Consider the following 20752-nt stretch of genomic DNA (forward strand, 5'->3'; position numbering starts at 1 on the left):
CATCTTCAACAAATGAGGAAGCAATGCTAAGTTGATCAACAAGAGTTTTAATGTTTCTGAGATATACCTCCATTGAGTCAGAATTTTTCAAGATAGAATTTTATTTGTTCTTAAGCTTACTGATATGTGATCTTAAGAGAGTTGTAAGTTGTTTGTCCAATGCAGCCAAATTGCTGAACTAGTTCGAAGATGAAGAACTGTGGTAAAGATAATAGGTGAGAGAGTGGTCGTGATGCAGCTTATTAAATGTGCATCAATCATCCTCCATTGAAGTGCTTCAGGATTGCACACCTCTAAACCAGACGAATTTCGGATACAGTCCACTGGACATGAATACGAGCCATCGACAAATTTCAGCAGATCGGTAGCGCGAAGAATGTTCTTCATGTGACTACTCCAGATGATGAAGTTTGTATTATCTAGTTTTACAGTCACGAGAGAACTTAGATTAGAGATCAACATATTGAGATTCGAAGGAACCGTAGAGGAAGACGACGAAATTATCATCGGAGACGTCGCCATTGTAAAGATGCTCATCGGAGCTTTAGTGCTCTGATACCATGAAGAATTATTGAGATTGAATTATCTTAATTGATTTCATCAGTACACTTACAATAGGATATATATATACATATCAGATATGTGTAACAAACTAACTAACTCTAACTAACTCTGTTATGGTGTATGATTCCATGTGACAGTACACCATAAGCTAAACTACAGCTGATCTGCTTGATTGTGATCTACTGGGGTTCCTTCTCTATCATGAAGATCTCTATGTGCTAAATAAAGTTAGAGTGGCCCTTTGGATGAAAACTCACTCATTTGGGCAAGGGTACAGAGTGAATGAGTTTGTGTTTAATATTCATCAAGTTAGAAGTTGCATTTAGTGTGTCTGGTAGGTCTATGTACACTAGTTATGCTCTACTACTGGTCCTATTTTTGTGGGGTTGCTGCTGATTTTGTTTCACGTTTTGTATAGGAAGAAGCTGGCTACAAAGTCTTGGTGGTTGATGGATGTAACGCCCTCAAAATAATACATATAAACCCTCATTCTTGACATGCATAGACGTAAGAGAATAAAGCATATTTCCATTCATCAGAGTATTAAGTACAGAAGTATTACATGTTGACAACAAAAGTAAATGCCCTACGGGCTTACAACTTTCCAAGTCAACACTTGGGTTCAACAAAAGAAGAGTTCTAACTCTTTATACAAAATAAACCATTGGCTTGATTTACATGTAATACAAAAAGATAACACAAAAAGGGTCTTTCAACCTCTAAGCCTCCCAAGCTACGTCCTTGGAGGTGGCATACTGTCTGTACTTAAAAATGATGTCCCATAAAGGGTGAGCCAAAGCCCAATAGAGATATACTAAACCAGTTATGAGAAATAACTAAAACATTAGCGTTCGATAAATGGTTAACACTTGTAAAACCAACTCACAACATATTCAAGTTCCATGACAAATATGTCCATGTTTCATTCCCCTTTCCTTTAATTATCCAATTTTCAATTCACGAACATGGCTCATTATCTAGCCAAATAGTTAAATGAGACCACAACTCATATCAAAACACTTTCATTATCCACAATTCAAATGAGACTACAACTCATGTTAAAACACTTCCAATACTTCAATTATCTACGTTATACAAATGTAATTAGAATTTCAAGACTTTCACCTTGGACACTCCGGCCAACTTAGTTATCAATGGAGTCCATCCCCTATCTCCTCCTAAACAGGTTTGAGAGTACATCCCCTATCTTCTCTCAAACCATGGAGTACATCCCCTATCTCATCTCAAACAATATACATATACAATGTATTTAAACACTTATCATATACAATAATCAATCAATACACATATTCGATGTATTATTCCAACCGTCATATTCAATAACATATCTCAGGTGATTAGTTTCAGTTTTCCCTAATCAACATACAATGTCTACAACAATCAAGACTATCCTCCACCGATAGCCCAAAGCAGTTATCTCTAAATAGATAATAAATTTATCAAACAGATAAAATATCAACATTTTCATAGGTGAATGATTAACTAATCCAACTACACCATTCAATCTCACAACTTCCCAATTTCATGATTTTCAACTCAATTTCACATTTTCCCAAATTAATTATTCTAATTAATTATTCAACATAATTAGGACATTATCTCCCTTTTTCAAATATCAACCCTAAGGTTCAATTTCATCAATTTAACAACTATAATTCCATTTTCAAAGGTCTCACTTACACATGGAGATTAACATTTAAAAACCCCCTTTTTATAATATTAAATCAAACCCTAACTTTTCTAAAATTACCAAACAACACCATATGATCAAAATGACTAAAATTTATGCCAAAACTCATAAGATGGAGTAGGGTATCCCTACCTCAAGCGAAGAGACCCAAAGGAGAAGATGAAGAAAACTTGAGATGCTCTAAATCCAAAAATTTTCGGATCAAAATGTAGCACACACCAAGCTCTACACTTTATACAAAGGAATTAGGGTAGGAGACCACTAAAACTAGATGGATTCTTAAGGTATGTAGAGAGAGAGGGAGCAACCGAATCTAGGGTTTGTGTAAAAGAGATGGTAAAGAAGTGAAGTGTAACCTGCTACTGCCAACTAATATAATCGAGGCTCGCTCGAGCGAAGGAATGGTCGCTCGAGCGACCAAACACAAAGAAACCTCACTTGAGCGCATAAAGTCTCGCTTGAGCCAACAATTTGAAACTTCAGGTTTGTAACCCAGAAGCACGCTCGAGCGAAAGAATGCTCGTTCGAGCGAAGAAACCCAAAACATAGTCCTCGCTCGCTCGAGCGAAGGAAAGCTCGCTCGAGCCAAGAAATGCAACCTTCAGGTCCAAAACCAGACGCAGACGTAAGCTCGAGCGCAAGACTTCTCGCTCGAGCCACCAGACACACCACTCAACTCTCGCTCGAGCGAACTCTAGCTCGAGCGACGGAACTAGAACATAGAGCTCGCTCGAGCGACAAAAGCCTCGCTCGAGCGAAGACACCAAAATCTGGGCAACAACCATTTGTTTCAAAACACACCCAACCTGTTACAAACCTGCCCAACACATCCTAAAACTCAAATATAAGGAATTAAAGGATGGAAACGCAACATATACAACAACAAACATCTACGGAACCGAGTCCGAAATTCAATAACCAATGGAGGGAAAATCGGGGTCGCTATAATGGAGGTGGATGAACTAATATGTTGACTGAAAGTGAATGAGCTGATATGTTGGACTGCTATGCTCAGCTGTGGACTGCTATTCTGATATGTTGGACAGCCATGATGTCCTAATGTTGTAGAGGAGTTTCTTCTGTTACTTTGGTTGGTTGCTCACCAACTTTGGGAGTGCTAGCAAATGATAGGATGGGCTTTTTGGTGCCAACATAGTTGGAATGATTTAATTCATCGTGATGCTTTTGCACTTGCCTCTCTTTCTTGATGTATTTTGTTTTGTACCTTGTATTTTGCTTTTACATCATTAAAGTTTCTTTTTTGCCGATCAAAAAAAAATGATAAAGATGCTATATGCTTATGTGATCAATTGGGTAATAATTGGTAAGGTATCCTCAAATCTTCCATCTATATTTGCAAGGTATTTTCTAAATTTTTTGGAGTTCCTTTTGGCCCTGATTTATTTAGCCAAGTACAGCCTCTTGAGATCTTTCTTGAAGATTCCTGTCAGCTTATTAATTTTTTTTACTGTAGTTGATGTAATTCCTTCCTTATTTTTATATTTCTAGCTCATTGAGAGATCTTCTGTACCAGTTCTTGTATTATCTTCCTTCTTTCAACAACAATCATTTCTTTAAACCAAGAATTTTCCCCGTTATTTAGTCCATGATTGTACATGTGCAATGATGGTATATTGGAGTCCTTGTATCATAAATAAGAGGTGTCTCCTAATCAAATGCAGGCGTACTCTAAATCTGAGGCCATCATGGAACATGATGTTAGACCTATTGTCCCTGAGATTAGTGAGCTCAAATATGCACTTTGGAGCTCAAACCATAACTTAATTATACAATACGATGTATATTGATGTTAGATATTTGTACGAAAAAGCTATTCTTTTTAAGTTGGACATGGTGCAAACTCTTTAATTACATTGGTCGATGCTGACCTTTGCAGCCTTATATAATGATTATGACTATAAGATAAAAATTTTGTTGTATGAGAAACTGCTGAGTGTTCAAGGAAGGTTTGCCAGCTTTAAAGGTGTGAAAGATAATTCGCAAGGCAAATTTGTGAGAATTGAGGACTTTCAGTAAAATGGGTTAGCAAATGAGCTTATAGATGAGATGTTCAAGTCTGTGAACAAAGGTTTTTGGGTTGTACTTGTGTTCAGTTGGTCACCACCAAAGTAGGTACTTCTTTGTTTAGGATCAGCATCTTCTGAAGACCATGTTGTCAATCTTGGTGAAAACATTATATAGGTTGAATTTTTGCAAGTTTATGGATCAAAAAAAAAAAAACTTTTTGTATCCTCTTAAAATTCCTGAAACTAAATTCACCAATTGGTTAATGTACCCTATTTATATATAACTTAAATTAGTCCAATTCTGTGGTTTTTTGTGGTGCAATCTACTGGATTATTTTGTTGATTTATTTTAAAATATGCATAGACTTGCAAAGGAAAGAAGAATGAATAGCAAAGAGATTGACAAATTATGATATTCTTCGAGTGCTACTATCAATATCCGTAAAAAAGAGAACGTTTTTTTTTCTTGGTTGCTTACATTTTTGCTTGATGCATTAAAGACGAAGGGCTTACAAATTTCAACTTTTCTAGGGATTGTAATGTTTATATCCATATATGGGGGTCATAGAAATACAAACACCACATACCTATATGTATATCTTATGTGACAAAAGAGGAAGAAGAATTCGCTGATATCAAAACTTAAGAATCTAATTCTATCAAAAGATATGATTTTTGTACAAAAACTAATTATTATGAGATTCAGAATGCTTGTCAAATCTAGTTCAATATAATCTGAAATCTGATACAATGTGAAACAGCGAAAACAATACACCTGATGTTCCCCTAAAACTGAGTGGGGTGAAATCCATGAATTAGACGATGATTCAAAAACAGTTTGTGGTAATACAGCGGTGAATCATGAATATTATTCTTGAAAAAGTGATTTATCAAATGGTTAAAGCTTTTTCAAAAATTTCACTTGTTTTGATATTCCATCAAATAATCCGATGATTATGATGGTCCGCATCCACTTGTACATTGACAATTAGGAATTAGTAACCAGAATTTGGTAAATGTGAATCTGATAGATGTTAGCAACGTCAGGATTCATTCTTGGACACTCATTTTTCTAGAAAAAGTTTGCCACTAATACCAAGTTCGTTTGTATGCACACTAGTTAAGTTTATGTAGATGAGAAATGACTGCAAGTATATAAATAAGGCTCATTACATGCTTTGTCTTGATCATAAGTTGGGCCCCCATTAAAATTCAAGAAACAGAATAGCCAAATTAGAACCATGAGCGTGGATACGGATATAGACAAGATGGAGATACAAAAATAAATCATGTAGATTTTATCTGTTAATTTATGTCCACAAACAACCAAATGAAAAACTAACACAAATTCAATATGAAAGAACCATTCAATCTATAATTTAGACGTCTTTCAATTACAAAATACTATTTCATCAAATGCAAACCATTACATCACCGCTGTAAGAGAAATTGATAGAGAAAGAAAGAGAATGAATTATGTATTATTGATTGTATTGATTGTTTGTATCTGTATATTACAAGTCCTATATATAGAGAGGTTTTGGGAGTAGTAGGTGTAGAGTGGGTGGTGGTAGTAGGTAAAGTGGAGGTGGTAGGTGGAGTGGGTGAGGAGTAGTGGAGGTGTGTAGTGGTAGTGGTAGGTTTTAGTGGTGTAGGAGGTGTACATTAACAGCCCCCCTCAAACTCAAGGAGGATAGGAACTAACCAACTTGAGTTTGAAGAGAGTAACAAAACAGGAAAGTAAACTGATAAATAAAACAGGATAGGAGACACGGTATGGTCGTGTCAGACCGTTGTAGCAGACAGTTTACGGGGTCATGTCGGACCGTTGTAGCAGACACTGTGTGGTCGTGTCAGACCGATGTAGAAGACAGTTTTATGGGGTCATGTCGGACCGTTGTAGCAGGACAGTTTACGGGGTCATGTCGGACCGTTGTAGCAGACACTGTGTGGTCGTGTCAGACCGATGTAGAAGACAGTTTATGGGGTCATGTCGGACCGATGTAGAAGACAGTTTACGGGGTCATGTCGGACCGTTGTAGCAGACACTGTGTGGTCGTGTCAGACCGTTGTAGAAGACAGTTTATGGGGTCATGTCGGACCGTTGTAGCAGGACAGTTTACGAGGTCATGTCGGACCGATGTAGAAGACAGTTTACGGGGTCATGTCGGACCGTTGTAGCAGACACTGTGTGGTCGTGTCAGACCGTTGTAGAAGACAGTTTATGGGGTCATGTCGGACCGTTGTAGCAGGACAGTTTACGAGGTCATGTCGGACCGATGTAGAAGACAGTTTACGGGGTCATGTCGGACCGTTGTAGCAGACACTGTGTGGTCGTGTCAGACCATTGTAGAAGACAGTTTATGGGGTCATGTCGGACCGTTGTAGCAGGACAGTTTACGAGGTCATGTCGGACCGATGTAGAAGACAGTTTACGGGGTCATGTCGGACCGTTGTAGCAGACACTGTGTGGTCGTGTCAGACCATTGTAGAAGACAGTTTATAGGGTCATGTCGGACCGTTGTAGCAGGACAGTTTACGGGGTCATGTCGGACCGTTGTAAAAGACAGTTTACGGGGTCATGTCGGACCGATGTAGAAGACAGTTTATGGGGTCATGTCGGACCGTTGTAGATGGTTGTGGTTGTGCACCAAGGGGGCGACTTAGGGAGTGCGCCATGAGTGACTTATACATGATACTGTGTATAACCCCCCCTCAAACTCAAATAGGTGTAAAGATAGAAACCTATTTGAGGTTGAAACAAAGGGATTGATAAAGCTGACCGGTGTAGAAGACACTGTATGAGTGTGTATATAGGCTGCCCAAAAAATATACATGGATGTAGATATCGAGCTCTCAAAAGTCGTGCCCTCAAAAGGTGTGCCCAATCTGTCAAAAGGCGTGCCATCAAAAGGCGTGCCCGATGCATCAAAAGGCGTGCCAGATATGATGGCGAGGCACGTGAGGGCCTTGGCTGGCGTGCCCGTTTGTCGGGCGTCAGAGGCGCGCGATGCGCGTGGCTGCCTCGGCTATATAACCAAGACTGAACCTGAGGCTGAGGCAGACAAAAAAACTTCTGAAAATTCCCTGAAAAACTCTTCCGTTGCTGAGAGAGAGAGTCTGGAACACTCTGTTGCGAGAGAAAGTCTGTAATACTCTGTTGCCCAGAAAATGGCTTCGTCTTCCCGCGGGCTGCTTACCCTCTTTCCCGACCTCAACGAGTCCACAGGAGAGAGAACTGGTGCGGTGGCCAGTGAACCTCAACCAAACACCGCTGGGTTTGCTCCGCTGAACTTTCCGATGCGGTCTGTGGAGCAAAAAATGGCGGTGCAGACGGATGTGGAGGCCAATCAGTATACTTTGAAGGCATGTGTGGAGTCCATGACGGCGGTCACAAACTTGTCGCACCGGCTGCAGAGTAGGACAAATGAGGTGCAGCAATTAAACTCCCAGCTGGCTCTGCTCCAACGCATGTATAAGGATGCGTGAGCAGAGATAAGCGTGCTAAGGGCAGAAAACAAGGAGCTGAAGCGGAAGGCCACCGTGATGTTCCGATTTGGAGGTCCTCCATATGCTGCAGTGGAGGAGTATGGGGGAGTGAACGTGCTCGGCGGCGTGGAAAACACGGAGGCAGCATCGTCAAGGGCCGTCCAGGACGGAGGCAAGAAGAAGAGACCTGCAGCAGAGTAGAGAAGAAAAATCCCACTGTGCCGATTTGTGTTGGTTTGGTTTTGTTTTGTTTTTTTTTTTTTTTTTTTTTGTTTTTTTTTTTTTTTTTTGGTGTAAAATGGTGATCGGGGTGAGTCCCGACATGAATAAAAGGACAAGGTTGTGGAATGGTGTTGGTGTTAGCTGGTGGTGTTGTTTTGTCGAATAAGAAAAATAAAATAAAAGAAACAATGGATAAAGAAAAGAGAGAAAAAAAAAAAAATATTGGTGGATGGGTGATAAGAAAAACAGCGGTGTGCAGGTCATCTTCTGTTTTTTTTTTTTTTTTTTTTTTTTTTTTTTTTTATGATGATTTCTTTGAGTGGGTGGAAAACAAAAGGTAATGGATGGCAAACAAAAGGTAGTGGATGGCAAGAGTAAAAGAAAAAAAAAAAAAATCTAGAGAGAGAAGCCGTGGGTCTGTCAATCCCGTGGGTTTGTGGGTGGATTTAAAAAAAAAAAAAAGTTTTCATCACATGTGGGTCTGTCAATCCTGTGGGTTTGTGTCTTGTGTGTCTGCTGAGTGCCGTGGGTGAGTATTGTGTGAGAGAGAGAAGCCTAGAAATCTAGAGAGAGAAGAGAGAGAAGCCTAGAAATCCAGTTCGCACACTGCTCTTCAAGGCAGTCGTGGTCACCACCATCAGCAACAAACATGCGAGAGAGATTGTGCAGTTGCGTCCAAACTTCCACAGATCATGGTCGGCGGTGTTCGGGGAAGATAACCATGGCGCCGAATCGAGGTGCGAGTTCCCAGACGAAGCCGGTGTTGTCTGCGAACCACGCAATGTCGCCCTCGTTCCCACAGTAGAGGAAGATAGGACCCAATTGACTCGGACCCACCCAGTGGTCGTCGTTGATCAGGTACCGTTGATGGAAAGTTGGAAGATCGGCGAAGCTGAAATGGTCGAGAGGCTGCTCGAAGTACCGGGTTTCGTCCTGGTATTGTTGTTGGGTCATGGATTGGGGTTGTGTGAGGAGAGAGGATTTGCCGAGGAATCGAGGGACCCATTTGGAGGAAGATCGAAACGAAGCTGAGGCTGTGGAGAGAGAGAGAAGGAAGATAAGAGAGAGAGTGAGAAGTGGAGTGATGGGTTTAATCGCCATTGTTATCTGAGTAAGTGAGTTGGGTCAACAGAAGAAGTCAGGGTTGGGCGTTTTAGGCAGTTTGGTTGGTGCAGAGAGAGAAGATGTTATGTGCTTAGTTTTCTCATCGTCCGGCGGGCGGTCAGGGCGAGGCTGCCGCCCGCCGGTGAAGCGAAATTACTAGGTTGTCAACTTGGCTCTGATACCATGTAAGAGAAATTGATAGAGAAAGAAAGAGAATGAATTATGTATTATTGATTGTATTGATTGTTTGTATCTGTATATTACAAGTCCTATATATAGAGAGGTTTTGGGAGTAGTAGGTGTAGAGTGGGTGGTGGTAGTAGGTAAAGTGGAGGTGGTAGGTGGAGTGGGTGAGGAGTAGTGGAGGTGTGTAGTGGTAGTGGTAGGTTTTAGTGGTGTAGGAGGTGTACATTAACAACCGCTATCCAAAACATTTATGTTCAATACTGAATAGACCATCTATAAAAAATACATATTAGGAAGTAATGATACGGTCTAAATATTTATCAAGTCTACACAAAATATTCTACATAATCAATGTAAATAAAAGCAGATAATAGAAGCAATAGCACAATGAGAGGGACAGCTGATTTTTTCAAAGGAGATATACGTTGATCACCAAACCCACCTTTCTAAAACTATAATAAAGCCCCAAACATGTCTTATGGCATGTCCAGACACGTGTATTCTTGATGTATCCCCCAACGTGGTCCAATAAGAAAATAGAAAAAATTGACACATCATGTGACGTGCTCGGCATGGTGTCTTGTTGTATCCAAGGCATGCTAGTGTTTAACATGTGTCGAACACAAATATGACAACTAAAATGGAGTGTCCGCGCCTTGTAGGTAATATGTCATGCCAGCAATCTTGCATTTGCATAGATAACAGCGGCTATTTTGAAATTATGTTTCCCTCGACTTCTTATTTCTTTCCTTAGGCTTGTTATTGGTTTATTGTTATATATCTGTCAACTACTTGTGAAACGAGATCTCACTTCACCTGAGTACTAAAGTAATAGGCCTGTTTGGTAGAGTTTATAAGCTGCTTATTTTAGCTTTTAGTTTAATTTAAGTTAAAATATTGTGTTTGGTACAGTTTAAGTTAACTAACTTATAGCTTAAATCAAGTTATTTCTCAACTTATCTCAAAAGCTGGTCAGGGAGTGTTTAAATTTTTTACTTAAGCGCAGAGCTGGTGTGGGGGGTTAAAATTACTTAAATGCCCTCGTCAATACACAAATATTAATATTAATTAAAAAAATAAAAAATTGTACATTTCTGAAGAAAAAGAAAAAAAAAATCAATATTAATTGAAAAATAAATATTAATTGGTATTAATTATTAATAAATTCATATTGTATATTTTTATATTAATTAAAAAATAAAAAATTGTATATTTCTGAAAAAAAGAAAAAAAATCAATATTAATTAAAAAAATCAATATTAATTTGTATTAATTATTAATAAATTAATATTGTATACTTTTGTAATGAATTAATTATTAATTGATACTAATTAATAACAATTGTTGATTATTAATATTAATTGATACTAATCAAAATTAAATATTAATATTAATTTATACTAATTAATAATTTTAGTATTGAGGCTAATTAAGCAATTAATTGATACTAATTAATATATAATGAAAAATAATTGTGACAATAATACTTCCATTACATTTTTAGCAAATGTATCAATTTTTATATTAATTGATACTAATTAATACTAATTATATTAACTTTTATTAATAAAATATTTTTTTTAAAAAAAATTAAAACTGAAAAAAAGACAAAATAATCATTTTTATATCATATAAAGGCAGAAAAGATAATTATACAGTAAAAAGTTATTTTACAGTTTATTAATTAAACACTATTCTGCTGCTTAAATCCATAATCTCACAGCTGCACCAAATAGGTTAACAGCTTATATTCACAGCTATAAGCCATAATCTGTTAAATTATAATCTATATCACTTTTCCACAACTCTACCAAACGGGGCCAATGTTAAGCATATAAGCATGATGGCACCCTCACCTCAAAACCTAACTTTTGGGGTTGAGTTCTACCCAAGACCATGTAACATGATATTAGAGTCGGAATACTCAGTGATGGATAGAGTGTGTGTCCTTGGCTTGCATGCCACGAGTACTGCCGAGTGAGCACACTAGACGTAAAGAAGGGTGTGAAGCGAAGTACCATATCACCTGAGTACTAAAGTACTATTAAGTATATGAGAATACACTACAGGAAAAATAAGAATTAACGGCGTTGATTTGGCGGCGTTTAAAAAAATGCCTCTGTTTCTATATTTCACGGCGTTTTTTAGACGTCGCATTCTTATTGACTTAATACGACACCGTTTTAACTTCCGAAAACGCCTTCAAATGTTTTTTTTTTTTTTTTTTAACGTAAATAGCCTGTTCTCTCTCTCTCTCTCTCTCTCTCTCGCTCTCACTGTACCCTTGATTTCACTCTCTCTTGCTTCAAACCCTTTCGTTTCTCTCGATTCAAACCCCTTCATTTATTAATCGATTAATCTGCAACCCTTCTCTTCAAGTATTCGATTCACCCCTTCGTTTATTCGATTCAAGTATTCGTAGATCGTCGATTCGCAGATCATAATGTGCCATCTCGAGTTCGTGTTCGACATCGCAGGTCTTTCTTCGTGGTAAGTGTTGATCAGTGTCATCTCTATCTTCTCACATTCAAGTTCGATTGAAGATGATACTTACTGATGGAATCATTTGATTCAAGTATGCTAGGTTTTGTCTACTTTATCATTCTTAGATCAGATTGATTGAAGATCTGTTGATCGATTGAAGGTGATTTCGAAGTTCAACCTTCTTCAGCTCGGTGATTCAATCTCAGATTCATTCGGCGATTTCGAAGTTCTCTCTCGATTTCAAAGCTCGGTGATTTAATCTCAGATTCGTCCGGTGAGGAGAGTGAGTACCATCATCTACCAAGGTGAGCACCATCGCTTCAGAAAATCTCAAGCTCTATATATCTGTCTCTCTCTCTCACTCTCAAGTTCTTCCTTCCCGTCGATTCTTCTCCTAGGGTTTTCAATCAATGTTTTGAAGAATTTTAATCTCTGTTTTTTATTGATCAGTTTGGATTGATCAATCAGTGTTTTACACATCTCATTTATTTTTCCCCAGATCACCAGAACTGATTTTTCAACCAGTGTTTTTTATTTTTCACTCTCTGTTTTTTTATTACCCTGTTTTAAACCCTAAATTACCCTGGTTCAAAGTGACCTGTTAGATCTGGATACTATTGAACTAACAATATGTCTGTTTTCCAAGAATATTTTATTTTACTATTGAGTTCTTGTTGTCCTACCCAGATATTTGGCGGTGTGGGCTTTGCTTGTCTGCCATTGGGACTTATCTTTTCATTCTTTCGGCGTCCAAAAGCTATTATCACTCGTTCACAGTATATTAAGGTACCTTTTGCATTGTGCTTTATGTATCCATATGAAATTACCTATTTATGCCTTTTGTATCAACGTAATGGTTATTTGCATGTTCAAGTTGATTATAGGCAATTGACTCGATAATTTGAGGAAGCAATTGAACTAGGTAAGAAGGCAAGAGAATTGAAGAAAGCAGCTGATGCGCTTCGTCAAGAGGAAGAGAGTGGCTCAAAGGGAAGGAAGTGGCGTAAAAATGTAAAGGCAGTAGAAAATGTATTAACCTTTATCAGTATTGTTAGCTGAAGGGTGCCTTGCCATGGCTAAGAGGGAAGGTGCATGGTTTAAGTCCACCCTAAGACATATCAAGAAAATTGGTACATCTTATAATTTGGTGTACTTCAGCCCAAAGTTGGTTTTACAGATGATGTAGGGTCTAAGATACAATATGTTGGATTTGAATATCGTTTCTGAGATCTGTATAAGCTTCTTTTCTTCTGTTAAAATGTTTGCATCAGAAATTAATGTCATGAATCATGATCCAACTGCAAGATTGTTTTCATTTAAGACATAACAATTGATAATTACAATTACAAGGTTTCCTGCTTTTTTTCCAATTGCTATTATATGCTTAGGGGCGTTTAGGGTTTGTAGAAATTACATCATTTTTTATGAAATTTGAAGTTTACATTGTTGGTTGACTTGTCTATGTATCCATGGTTAGATAGATTGGAATCGGGTACTGACTTATTCTTAACCTTGTAGGAGCTGCTTCTTCTGGAAGAAGATGTAAAGACTTTAGAAGAGATGTATCCTCAAGGTGAAAAGGTGATGGTTTGAAATTTTTTTAATGTGCTGACCTACACATTTTTTCAAAAGCAGTTTTTGAGAATATGTTTTTTGAAAAAATTTCAATAAAACTAAAAACTAATTTGATGAAAGAAATGAAAAAATAAAAAACACTCATCATTTTTATATGGTTTTATCTTTTTTTGGGTGTGGAAGTAATTTTTAAAAATATGAAAATATTATTTTTGATGTTTCTTTTTGTCAAACTAATTTCTATTTGAAAAAAGAAAAAAGAAAAAGAAGAGAGATCTGATTTTGTCTCCTGACTTTGCTGCTTGATTCATTCAGGCGGAGACTGCATGGGCCATGACTGTTCTTGGATACTTGGCCAAACTAGTGTTGGGGGTTTTAGGGTAAGTGTGAATTTTATGCATATCGTTAATTGTGACTTTGACAAACAAAATGTTATTTTGATTTCCTTGAAACTGTCATTTTTTGGGGTCTCTCTAGAAAATTTTAGATGAAAATTGTGTTATCACACCAAAAACATAAAAAACAAACAAAAGGAATTTAAAAACATTTCTTATGGATAACATATGGATGATGTTTAGTTTCTAGTTATTTGTTCTGGCCTTTAATTTTAAACGCAATGTAATTGGGGATAGGGATAGGGAGCTGGCTTTGATGTGTATGAAGTATTATATTTCTTATGGGGATATTATTGTTGGGTAAATATAAGATGATCTACATCTCTTTCGTGTTGATTCTATTTGCTTTCTCTATGTTTTATCATATGCGTTTCTCCTATACCTTACTTCACACTCCACTATTCGTTTGTTCTTGGCATTTAGTTTAGGTGTGAATAGAGTCCAAATTCTCTCTTTGGAGCATGAACAATCAAGAAAAGTTCTATGTTCTAACTGTATGGAATTCCTTGAAAGCTGAAGGACCTTGAAGGCTGAAAGACCTTAAAGAAAAACATTGAAATGCAATTTTGATGGCACCGTTAATACACATTAATAACATTGGCAAATCACCTAATTAGTTTATGGTTCTCTCTTAGATGATTTTGTTTGAACACTGTAGTTATTGAATTCTATAATGTATGCCAGTTTAATTCTAGTTATGACATGGAGATTTTGCTATGCTTCTAGCATATATTAGCATCAGAACTTCATGAGATATCAGAAAGCTCTGTGGCTGTGTTGGCTGCATTTAGTTGGGGATTTGAAAACTCGATTGTAGTATTGTTCTTATCACAAGTGTGCCAAGGCAGTCGAGTGGCTGCGCTATTGCTCAGGACTTCAACCCCTGCAGTTGTCATTTTCTTTTCTTCTTCCCTGCTTCCACAACCTGACTCTGTCAGCCCATATAGTAATTAGTTGAGTTGAGAGCTCCAGAGATGGTGAAATATACAGGGAAGACTCAATGGCTGAAACATTTCCAAGAGGAAATATTAGTTTGTCTTTTCCCTGGTGAGATTTTTCAAAAAGAATATTTGGAAAATTGGGGAAAAGTTAAGTTCATCTCTTTTCTTTTTCTTAACTCAATTGTGACATTGACGTAGCCGTAGGTGTAACAATTTAATCGCAACTGTTCAGCTAATTTTCAGAGTTCAAGAATGAGAGTGTGAACCCTGCTCTATTTCTATTAATTTAATTGCAAACATCCTAATCTCTTTTGCTTTATGTTTGATTTTAAACCTATGAATTACTGGTTTGGCTTCTTTGTTTACTTCATTTCTATATCCACTGCAAAGTCTCTGTATGGTTCCATGTGGAAGAGTTTGCAAAATAAGCTGTGTAAATTGCATTCTTAATTAACCACAATTAACTAACACTTCACTTTTTTGGTTTCTTAACTATTATTTTGTTGTTATTGTAGGGTGAGGAAAAAACAAATGTGGCTCCTAATGGAGAGCTGGAGACAGAAGCCAAGGTTGTAAATATACCAAGTTCATGCTCCATGGAATTTGATGCCCAAACTATGAATGATTTACCAGAAGTAGAAGTGATCCGTAAGTGTACTTGCCATTTCTTCAAGTTTTACTTTCGTGAATAAAAAATAATGGTTAACAACTCTCAGTTATTGAAGCTAAACATTAATGAATTTCTTCAAGCTGTAAAATTTTCTATATGCAATGCTAGTAGTACATCTTTGATTTGTAACAGAACATACATGTGTTGCTCTAAGGGCTTCACTCTTCTAGTATTACCAAAATATCAACTTATATCAAACTTAGACACATGTATTGCCATATTTGGTATTGGCTGATATATGGTGATTGTAATTGCAAAGGTGCTGGCAAATCCTGTGGCAAAATCCTGAAAAATATATGACCAACTCTAGAACATGAATCAGGTGTCTACAGGAGGTATTGTTGCATTTATGAGGTTCCTGGTTTTTGGTCAGGTTGTGTTTTAAGGTTGGAAGGTGGAATATGTTTGTTTTGGCGAGTTTGTGTTTAGTTTGAATGTAGACAACCAGTGGTTTTGAAATACTCGATATGTCTAGTTGCTTCAGAGCAAAATAAGATGTCAAAAGAACTCGGGCTCATTTAGGAAGCTAATATGGTGCGACCTTTTCCTTTTGTGCAGCTCCAGAAGAAGTTTCAGCTGTTGCTTGTGACGATAAACCAGATCGTTTGGAAATGGCTCAGCTTTATAATGAGGTAAAATCCCATTTATTACAGAATCAAATCATATATCTTACCTGATTTTGATGTCTATGAGAAGAAATATTATTCAGGAAATGATATGTCATCACTAAAGATTGTTTCTTAAATGTAGATGTGCAAAGTACTTGGACAAAATGCCAATGAATCGATGGAGGCATTTTTAGCAAAGAAACCAGCAGGTTTCGAGTTGAAGAAGAATCTCCTTCCACTAGAGACCATCTATCAAGATATAAACAGAATCCTCTCTCCAGTTCAGCAGGATTCTTCTAGTATAGAACCTCAGATACAAAAAGCAGATTCACACTCGGAAATGCCAACTGAAATTGCAGGACCCAATTTGCTGTCAACACTGCAGGGAGACGAACACAAGTCTGGTCCAGAGGCAACAACAGTGAAGTTAGGCCCTGAAACAGAATGTAGTAATAGATCAACAACAGGGACAGATTTTGAAAAAGGAAAGAGTAATTCGCCTGCTTGTGAAGTTGTTCCTGCTGCTGCAGATTCATTTCCACCTCAGACTGAACCTATATGTTCAACCAATGGAACTGGAGATGATGTGGAAATGAAAGAGTTGTGTGATGCTGATTCAAGTGCCGATGAACCAACTGAAGAAAGAGCCGATAAATCGGACCCTGGGGTCATTGTTTTGGATGATTAAAACTAATACAAGGTTACTAGCTGAATTGATAAACTTTTATTTCTTTTTTCTTTATGATGATAGTGATTAGTCTGTTTCAATCTAATTAACTAGAAATGTTCTAAACTCCTAAAGTAGTGTTTTACAGCTGAATTTTTTTAATAGAAACTTAGTTTCCTTCAATTTTTAATAGAGAAATCATTCCTTCTGTGTTCTTGCCTTCCATCTCCAATTTGAAAGATTGCTAATTGAAATAGTATTGTCTAGCCTAATTGGACTAGTCTTCAAGTTCTTGTGAAGCAGGTGCTGAATGCTGGCAAAAATAAGCTTAAATCAATGGATGAGGTCATCATCCCTTTAACTAGGGAATAGATGTTGTTGATGATGATGAGGATGAATCACAGACTACCCTTGCTTTAGTCTGTGGAAACTCTGCTACTAACAAGAGAACCAGTCCCAAACTTCTCTCTCTTCTCTCCTGCTGCTTGATTTTTGCTCGTTCAGACTTGTCTCTCTTATGTAAGCTCTTCCCTCTTCCATGCCTTTCCTTCTTTTTTCCCCTTGATTTCTCATCCTATTTCTGTCTCCTCATGTTTTTTTCTTCTGGGTTTTGCAGATTCATTTGGACACGAAGATGCTAGCATTGTTGCTGAGATCGATGTAAATGCTCCCCTTTGTTCCTCAATCCCAAATGGTTTGCTCTCTCTCTCTCTCTCTATATATATATATATGTGTGTGTGTGTGTGGGCTATTTTATATACAGTTTGGGCTTTTGGTGTAATACTATCAATATGCAATTGTATTGAGATGACTATCAATAATATCTTATATATTTGTTGGAGCTCTATTCTTCACTTATGTTGCCCTATTCTGATCTTCTTCTTCTTGGTTTCCAGCATGCTAAATATTGTTAAGACGATCTGCCTCTATGGGGTATGTATTAACAAATGATTATTAAAGCTTTTTTCACTAATTTTATAATTTGCATATAGGTTGGGTCTTCTTATTCTCAAGACAATAAAGCAGTTTGTGGAGCCGAGAAATAGTGTACAATTTGCATATAGATCTCTGATGGCCCCTTACTTGCCACAGAGTGGGGCTGGTGGTGGTGGCAGTCCATACTCTGAAGGCGGTGCTCTCTATGCCCTAGGCTTGATTCATGCAAACCATGGGGAGGGTATCAAACAATTTCTTCGTGATAGCCTATGCAGTACCAACGGAGAGGTGCTTGCTCTCTATAATCTATTGTTCGGTTACTTTTGTGCACCATGAATTTTTGTTATAATAGTGGTGTTGGAAACTTTGATTGGTGCAGGTTATTCAGCATGGTGCATGCTTGGGTCTGGGCTTACCTGAGGAGTTAGGTGATTCTCGGAGTGGACTTCACTTGTCTACCCCAAAGAGAATGGTTGTTTCTCCCTTGAAGAAGCACGAAATTAAGAAATTGGCAAGGAGGAGAAAAATTAAGAGATGGAGTACACTGGAAGAAGACACTTTGAGAACTGGCGTGCAGAAGTATGTGATTTTTTACATTTAATCTAGGGAAGGCCTTTCTAGAATTTCAATTTTATGTGAATATTAAATAAACTTAATATTTTTATTGTTCTATTAGTTTAATTATGTCAGATGTTTTTCCTAGGTAAAGATTGTATTCTCTTTGTATTTTATTTCTTTAAAAGAAAAAGAAGAAATAAATATTTGTAATTCCACATTGTATAGCATCAATTTTTTATATGTGCATGTGTTTGACCCTGAAATGCTGCACCAGTTTTACCACCCTAAGGGATATGAGTTAACCATTGGGGTGGAAAGTTCTGTCCTCTTCTTCTTCAAGGACTGTTTTCATGTCAACTTTTTCCCCTTACAAACACATTAATGTATACTAATTGGACGTTATTTTTCTTACTGTTTTCATGTCAACTGAGAGAATTAAATAATCAATGATATCTTCTAGGATAATGTAAAGCTCCTCACTCATTTGTATTTATTTCTTTTGAAGGTTTCGTAGAGGGAACTGGAAGCTCATCTTAAATTCAGATCGTTACATATTTGAAGAGAGAATCGAGGTGAGAATTTTTTATGGTTGTGCCTTTTTTCTGCTTTAATATTATTTTTCTTTATGTTAACATAAGGGCTTCTTTTGTTTAGGTTGATTTGAAGGACAAGTGGAGAAATATGATACATTACTGACTCTTAAAAAAAGAAGATGGTCTGCAGTTTGTATAAACTCTTTACTTATCTAAAGAAGATGGTCTGCAGTTTGTATTATAGGAGGGTTCTTGCATGTTGATTGATTCTTCATAGTTTTCTACTCTACTTGATGGGTCTTCAAAAAGGAAAAAGAATATATTGATTGCTTGAATACAATGTTGGTGCATCAGATTTCTTCTTCTTCTTCTACTATTATTATTTATTTATAATTTATAATTTATAATTTTTTTTTTAAACTTTATACCAAATGTGTTATGTGATGGATAGATGAGAGTGTAATCATGTTACTAATCGGTATAATAACATGTCAAGAGCCTTATTATTTTATTTTTAATTTTGTTTTCAAACTTAGTTTATTTATTATTTTTATAAACATCAATTATTAGTTCTTAATAATTGTTTATGACAGGTTTTTTTTTCAACCATATAAAATTAGCACAATGTTAAAAATAAAAACAATAAAAATAAAGGCTATGGCGGCGTTTTTTGAACGTCACTATATCCCTACTCCAACGGTTAGATTTTTAAAATGTATAAATATCTTTAACGGCGTTTCCAAAACGTCGCTAAATGTCATAGTGACGTCACAATACAATTAGTAGGACATTTGGCGGCGTTTTTAAAAACGCCGCCTATAATAATATAATGACGTTTTTCAAACGCCATAAAGCTATAGCGACGGCCGCGTCGTCGGCGTTTGGTACTAAACGTCACAAAAATAATTAGCGGCGTTTTAAAATTTTCCAGCAGTGATAAGGGCACCCTCACTTCAAAAGCTAATTTTTGGGGTTGAGTTCTGCCTAAGACCATATAACACTTCTCCCATTTTCATATGCCCTCTCTTTTGGTGAGAAGACATGATTCACCAGTCACCAAGAATAATAGTTGCTAAGGCCCATGGAGTAGACTAGGGAAGCTTCCCTAAGTCAGGTGTATGGTTGCACTAGAATTGCACGATATACTTGTTCTCTTTTTCGCTAAGTATTGAACAATATCCTTTTTTGATTTAAATTTTTTAAAATGAGCTTTCTTAGCAGGAAAAATAAAAATAAAAATAAGGGAAATGGAAGAAAAAAATATTTTAGTGTAACTGAGTTTCGTGCTTAAAGATTAGTGTCAACATATCTTGAGGTTCGATTTTCTGTTCATTTGAATATTGTGTTTTGTTGAAATTATAATTCTTTCTTTGTGTTAAAACAGATGTATAGAAAATTGTATTATTGAATAATGTATGCTTGTTGTATATCTGCATTACAAATGAGGGGTTCCTTATATAGATGTAGGTGTAGGGAGTAGGTGGTGGTAGGTGAGTGTAGTAGGTGAGTGTAGTAGGTGAGTGTGTGGTAGGTGATGGTAAGGGTGTGGTAGGTGATGGTAAATTATACAATGTACATTAACAGCCCCCCTCAAACTCAAGGAGGATAGGTACTAGCCAACTTGAGTTTGGAGAGAGTAACAAAACAGAAAAATAAGCTGACAAATAAAATTAAAAATGGGATAGGAGACACTGTATGGTTGTGTCAGACCGTTGTAGAAGACACGGTTTACGGGGTCATGTCGGACCGTTGTAACAGGACAGTTTACGGGGTCATGTTGGACCGTTGTAGAAGACAGTTTACGGGGTCATGTCGGACCGATGTAGCAGGACAGTTTACGGGGTCATGTCGGACCGTTGTAGCAGACACTGTGTGGTCGTATCAGACCGTTGTAGAAGACAGTTTATGGGGTCATGTCGGACCGATGTAGCAGGACAGTTTACGGGGTCATGTCGGACCGATGTAGAAGACAGTTTACGAGGTCATGTCGGACCGGTGTAGCAGGACAGTTTACGGGGTCATGTCGGACCGTTGTAGCAGACGCTGTGTGGTGGTGCACCAAGGGGGCGACTTAGGGAGTGC

General features: G+C 37.2%; 1 protein-coding gene across 3 annotated transcripts; it reads left to right on the forward strand.

Moving 5' to 3' along the window:
* Positions 1-11560: 11560 nt before the first annotated feature.
* Positions 11561-19175, forward strand: LOC114273243 (uncharacterized). Of its 3 annotated transcripts, XM_082865889.1 has the most exons (8): positions 14940-15346; positions 15927-16000; positions 16119-16676; positions 17260-17337; positions 17636-17867; positions 17959-18158; positions 18643-18709; positions 18792-19175. In XM_082865889.1, exons 1-3 carry the CDS (start codon positions 15295-15297, stop codon positions 16662-16664), a joined length of 672 nt encoding a protein of 223 aa, XP_082722015.1. In that variant the 5' UTR covers positions 14940-15294; the 3' UTR covers positions 16665-16676; positions 17260-17337; positions 17636-17867; positions 17959-18158; positions 18643-18709; positions 18792-19175. The 3 variants fall into 3 exon arrangements, 2 of the variants coding, with proteins under 2 accessions (XP_082722016.1, XP_082722015.1); XM_082865890.1 differs by lacking the exons at positions 14940-15346; positions 15927-16000; positions 17636-17867 and adding exons at positions 11561-12092; positions 12475-12573 and having other exon boundaries at positions 18792-19174; XR_014327302.1 differs by lacking the exons at positions 14940-15346; positions 15927-16000; positions 16119-16676; ... (2 more) ...; positions 18643-18709; positions 18792-19175 and adding exons at positions 16950-17162; positions 17559-17602.
* Positions 19176-20752: the final 1577 nt, after the last annotated feature.

This window comes from Camellia sinensis, chromosome 4, assembly GCF_055761805.1.
Source record: "Camellia sinensis isolate YWXY chromosome 4, ASM5576180v1, whole genome shotgun sequence".
Lineage (NCBI taxonomy): Eukaryota > Viridiplantae > Streptophyta > Magnoliopsida > Ericales > Theaceae > Camellia > Camellia sinensis.

Bases quoted from the DNA above. Each gene is read 5' to 3' on its own strand.
- LOC114273243 (XM_082865889.1), top strand. From the start codon at position 15,295: ATGGAATTTGATGCCCAAACTATGAATGATTTACCAGAAGTAGAAGTG. The intron at 15,347-15,926 runs GTAAGTGTACTT...CCTTTTGTGCAG, and splicing joins ACCAGAAGTAGAAGTGATCC to CTCCAGAAGAAGTTTCAGCT. The intron at 16,001-16,118 runs GTAAAATCCCAT...TCTTAAATGTAG, and splicing joins TGGCTCAGCTTTATAATGAG to ATGTGCAAAGTACTTGGACA.